Raw genomic sequence first — 5,764 nt, forward strand, 5'->3', positions numbered from 1 at the left:
TGATGTTTTCCATTTTTACAAAAACACTGACGTTGACTGACACAAATGACTGTCAAACACCAATTGAGTTCAAAATGGCTATAATTTTCATAGGTATCTTTCAAAGCATGTACGATTGTACTTATTAATAGTACCAAAACGGTTTTGGTAAATAATATTATATCTTCATATTGAGGCTCAAAACTTTTCAGACGACCTTCGTATATCGAACATATTATTAGGTATTTAGAACACAAATAATCCAATTTCTAATATCTAAATTACATATTTGATTACATAGTGGTAAAAATAGGATTTAAAAAAATCTTATTGAATCGATAATAATAAGGTAATAAAATTATGAAAATTTAATACATATATTTAAAACCGGCTTTAAAAACAGCTGGACGGGCAGCGAACGATTACGTGAAAAATTATAATTATACATTATAAATTCGATGATAAATAGAAATGTAGTGCACACCTGATCATTCAATGGCAACAAATAATTTTTCTAAAAAATAAGATATAGACAACTATTCCTACAGTTAGTCTTAATAGCCTACAGATAAATAGTCTTTCATTATATTTATATTTGCATGAAGATTATATGTATAATAATCAAACAATTTTTTTTGTCGACGCCTATTTTAAAATATATGTATGTGTACAGAATATATAAGAATGATTATTGATTCAACATTATAACCCAGCAACAAAAAGTGTCTAAAATCAGATCATAAGATGTTTTTTGGGTCTAAAAGACTTAAAGATGTCTTATGTCATAATTTTAGACTTTGTTTTGTTTGGGAATAGTTTTATTTCATGTATTTAAATAAATAATATAAGATAGCAAAAGCCAGTTATTACTTATCAGCTCTAAAATCGACTCAGTTAATGGCCAACTTTTGGAAGTCTAATATATCTCTCGATTTTTTTTTCAAGATAACAATTTATGACTATATTTTTTCTTCTAGACGAGTATAACAGCAATAAGGTGTTTTATTGAGAAAAAACAATTTTCTCTTAAGTTTCGTTATTAAATGTAGATTTTAAATATCATTATTATTCCAATATGACCTATTATGCTTATAATTTGTTAAAAGATACGTTCAGCAGTATCGTTTACCTCGATCGCCTACTCCTATTTATATAGTGCCTCTAAAGATTATTATATTCACAATGACAATTATTAGGTCCGACGGAAATTGAACTGTTGACAAACGTGTAACATTAATGCTTAGCATTAAAAACGTTGGCCATTCCACACAAGTGATTACTCAATTAATGTAGTGTATATATTTTAAAATTTTGCCATTTGAGAAAAACTGTGATATCGTTCAACAATTAAAAAAATATCACTTACTTGCATTCGTTGGGGTAATATTGTCCTCGTTACATTATTGTTACCGCTCTAATAAAATTGATCTCGTATCTAAATAATCGAACGCTAATAGTGTAAATCATGTGATACATATGTGATCTAGGTGCCCTTCAATACTATTCTAATTCGGAATTTCTTTTGCTTCGTGAAATGCAGCAGTCAGAGAACGATCTTCGTTGTGATCACGCTGTATCTGACGCAGAAAAAATGTCCAGTTTCGTCCAGAACCAGTTTCTGATTCTGACAGTGTCTTCTTCCTAAGAGGCTGCCGTGGGGCTGGCGGGCGTTGCAGGGACTGTCGCGTTGTTGGCTGACTGTTTCGCGCGCCTCCGTTTATTCAACAGGGGATTATTCGTGTGATCGAGCTGCTTCAGACACGCCGTGTCATAGTCAACGCGCATTGTCGCCAACGACCGCGTCATCTCCTCTTGCACTTCAGGCCACATTTCCTCTCCCTCGCGCAGAACACGTCCAGTATGTAAGGGAGTGGCGGGTACTTCCATATATTTCTGTAAGAAACACATAGTTTTAGAAAAGATATATATTATGGAGAAAATTCACGCTAATCCTATATATATATTTTTTTTTTTCTTACAGCAATCCAGTTGTTACGCATCACAGCGTCGATCTGCAATCTTTCCGCTGGATCTATACACAGCATACCTTTAATAAGGTTCTTGGCTTCTTGGCTTACATTTGACCATTCCGGACTGGGAAAGTCGTATTGTCCTAATCGAATCCTCTTTTTCATTCCTGGCGAAATTGCCAGTCCATGATTACTGTAGAATGGTGGAAAACCGCACAATCTAGAAATAATTATAATTAATATCACGAACATATTTTAATGTATAAAGCTTTAATTATAATTTATTAACAAAATAACGAGAACCATGAATGATTTTTTTTAAAATACTCTATATTAATCACGTAAAAAATTAATTATTATAATAGTATAAAATAACTTGAAGATATATACATGTGGTAGAATACTTACAATATGTACATAATTACTCCCAATGACCAAATATCACAGCTCTTGTCATATTTTTCTGGTCCCAAAACTTCCGGGGCTAAGAATAAAATAAAATAATGAATTATATAATAAAATTTTAGTTTCAACTACATACATATGTACTCACATAAATGAAATGCAAAAGCTTACCAACATAATAAGGTGTGTAACATGGTGTCTGTAATGTGTCTTTTAAATGTGTTTCTTTAGCAAATCCAAAATCGGTGAGTTTCAGAATTCCAGTGATGTCTAGAAATAAATAAAAACATAAATCTTATTATTCTATTCGCATGTTAGTGGCACGCTACTAGAAATGCAAAATTGCAAAACTAACAATAACAATATATAATTTATTTATATATTGTGATCGCGCGTGTTATATGCACTGCGATGTACATATAGATAAAAATTATCGTAATCTCTACAACTATAACTTCAAGGTCTGCGATAATACATGATTAACTCTTTAACACGTAAAATGTTATGGAGTGATAATAATTTCAAGTTGTTATGCCTTATAGAAAAACAAATAAATGATATTTTGAGACATATGTAACTCGTTTTCTTACCAGGTTTGGAATATAAAAGATTCTCAGGCTTTAGATCTCTGTGAGTAATGTTCATGTCGTGTAGATGCTTCACGGCGACACAGATCTCGTACATCACTTGCGCAGCCTCTGCAAAGAAATACAATAAAGTTTATGTTAGTTAAAAATAGAAAAATTTAGTAGACTGCAAAAACGTTGAAGATATACCTCTTTCGGTAAAAGCACCGTCTTGTCTATCTTGTATCCTTTGAAACAGCTCTCCGCCTTCCATACTGAAACAAAAAAAGAAGAGTTAAATATAAATCTGAAGAATCATGCTCGCAATAAATGACGCCACGTTACATTAAAAAAATATAACGTTTCTTGTACGTACCATTCCATGATTACCAGCAGACATTTATTGCCGCTATAAGAATTTTCATACACATCCTTAACTTGAACTATATGCCTGCAATTTGATGCTCTCCAATGAAGCTCAACTTCTCGCCGTGCTTTCGCGCAGTCATGTAGGACCTGAAAATAGTGTGCCATTTAGTTTAACATACTTTTTCTCTCTCATTTAAAAAAAAATTTCATTAAATCTGCACAAAAAAAAATAAAAGTAAAAAAGATTCAATTTTATTACTAAACATGAAAAAATCTTAATTACTATAAAAAAAATTAAATTCTCGCAGTATCAGCAAGAAGCAAGTTTTAATATGTAATATTTAAAATAAGTTATTAATATTGTCGCTATCGAATAATGCGAGCGCCGTTGACGAATTTATCGGTAATTTTGAAAATGATTTATAGATCTATTTATAGATTTATAGAAATTATCATTCATATTTTTTATTTGCATCACGTTTTCGTTACGTTCACATTATAGTACAACTAGTAGGTAAAGGCTTGACTCAGCACGCGACTGTATTTATCGCAAAAAAAAGCGACATCGTGAGGATTTCCTAGATAAAGACTTTTTTACATTCTTCTCACAGTGGCAAACCGTAGTACCAGAACATGCGCAGCGTCTTACATAACTAACGCGATAATTGATAATAACCATCCAAACATCGTGTAACTTGATAAACGAATAAATTTAAAATTAATGGTATCATAAAAATTATATGAAATTATATAAGGAATACGTATACACATGCAACAAAAAATCCAATACAGATATCGACGTTGACGAATTTTATTGCTTTTATAAAAGCATGACATTTTAATATATTCGTTAAATGTCATATCGTTTATTTTTAAATTGTTTATTTTTAAATCTTGAATTAAAATATAGAAATAAACTCTCCGCAAATGTAAATAACAATAAAATTTATCTTGCTAAATTTAGTCTTTTCTCTGTTTTAATTTCATTCATTAAATTTATATACATATATATTATATATTGAATAAAGTAATTAAAGGGGAGCAATAATTAAGAGCAATAATTCTGTGCGGTAATTAGTATGCTATTAATAAAATATATGTATATTAGTGTAATTACATTAAATATACAAATTGCCAGAGTTTGTCACGACAATGTATATTATATTTGATATAATTATACGAAAATGTTATTAAAAAGTGTATTAATTACCGCATCGAATTATTACTCTTATTGACCCTATTTAATTATTTCATTGTTTGAATTTTGAGAGCCCTTTAATTTAGTATTTAAATGTTTACATTTATCGATACATTATTAAATAATTGTATTATTAAATAATATTTTATAAAATAATTTTAAAAATACTAAATATTATATATCGCTTCAAACTTGGCATCCTGAAATCAGAGTCCGCAACAAATATTTTATTTCTGATCGCTTATTATAGTTTACCGCATTTCAATGTTTTAATTTAAAAAAAATGACCTCTAAATTGATCAGGTCATCATTAAAATTTAAATTAGATATTATTTTCGTGTATATGACCGAGCACGCGGTGTAAAACCTAATGAATAAACATCGGTTTTCTTTTATATACGAAGGTGAATGACACGCAAATTGCTGATGACACAATACCAATTGGTCAATCATACCGCCTTGCCATTCAAAATTTTTTAGCAATCGAGTACACAGTGCAGCAGGGCATAAGCGCCTTCCTCTCGGACGGATCTCACGTAATTACACCCTTTTCAAGTGCGATCTTCTCGGATTAACAATTATATGAGTTACTGCAAATGATTACCGCAGACGTATTGTGACGGTGGGAAACTAAAATAGCTATCGCTCGTAACAGGAAAGAAACTTGCAGCACATTTTCAGCGTTATTCATGAATCTGAGATGTTTAATGTACCGTTTATATAATTTATGCGACAATATCATAAAAATGAACGACGAGAGTAATGAGCACGATTCGCAAGCGTGTTCAGTGTAATTATCATCCGTTTATACCCACTGTCTGTTAAAAGCTCGGAAGAATAAATACTATTCTTTTTAACGATGACTATTTTCTGTTTTTAATTGAAACATCCGCTGCAACGCGGGGGACTAAAATCAGATTGATGCCACGTCATCATATCAAAATGCATTTCTCGAAGGAATCTGATGCTTCTTTGAAACAGCTCTAACGTGAAACGAGATCAGCGTGGTATCGTTTCATCAAAGCTCTTGAAGGAGTAAAATTATTTTACGTTGAAATATCTCCGATGCGAAACATTAAAACAAAATTGATGGTTAAACGGAAGAGGATGATCCGCTTTTGTAGACTAGTCGATCCGAAGGTATTCGGAGTATGCCAGATATGAGATGGCAAAAAGCAAGTCAGAGAAACCGGTTTTTCTAAGATTTTGTAACTATTCCGAAACAAAAATCGTCGGAATCAGCAATAATATGTGCGAATGAAAAGATATTGCGAGCA

At 31.3% G+C, this 5,764-nt stretch overlaps 1 protein-coding gene across 1 annotated transcript in view; it reads right to left on the reverse strand.

Moving 5' to 3' along the window:
- Positions 1–963: 963 nt before the first annotated feature.
- The window catches only part of LOC108751840 (MAP kinase-activated protein kinase 2), a 27,090-nt gene continuing 22,289 nt past the window's right edge, over positions 964–5,764 (reverse strand). Inside the window, exons 4-10 of the mRNA XM_018492282.1 lie at positions 3,297–3,436; positions 3,131–3,195; positions 2,945–3,052; positions 2,526–2,624; positions 2,358–2,433; positions 1,959–2,169; positions 964–1,872 (exon numbers count right to left, since the gene is read on the reverse strand). Of these exons, the coding sequence (XP_018347784.1) occupies positions 1,621–1,872; positions 1,959–2,169; positions 2,358–2,433; positions 2,526–2,624; positions 2,945–3,052; positions 3,131–3,195; positions 3,297–3,436 (951 nt within the window). The 3' untranslated portion in view covers positions 964–1,620. The remainder of the gene's footprint in view (positions 1,873–1,958; positions 2,170–2,357; positions 2,434–2,525; positions 2,625–2,944; positions 3,053–3,130; positions 3,196–3,296; positions 3,437–5,764) is intronic.

This window comes from Trachymyrmex septentrionalis, unplaced genomic scaffold (assembly GCF_001594115.1).
Source record: "Trachymyrmex septentrionalis isolate Tsep2-gDNA-1 unplaced genomic scaffold, Tsep1.0 scaffold52, whole genome shotgun sequence".
NCBI lineage: Eukaryota > Metazoa > Arthropoda > Insecta > Hymenoptera > Formicidae > Trachymyrmex > Trachymyrmex septentrionalis.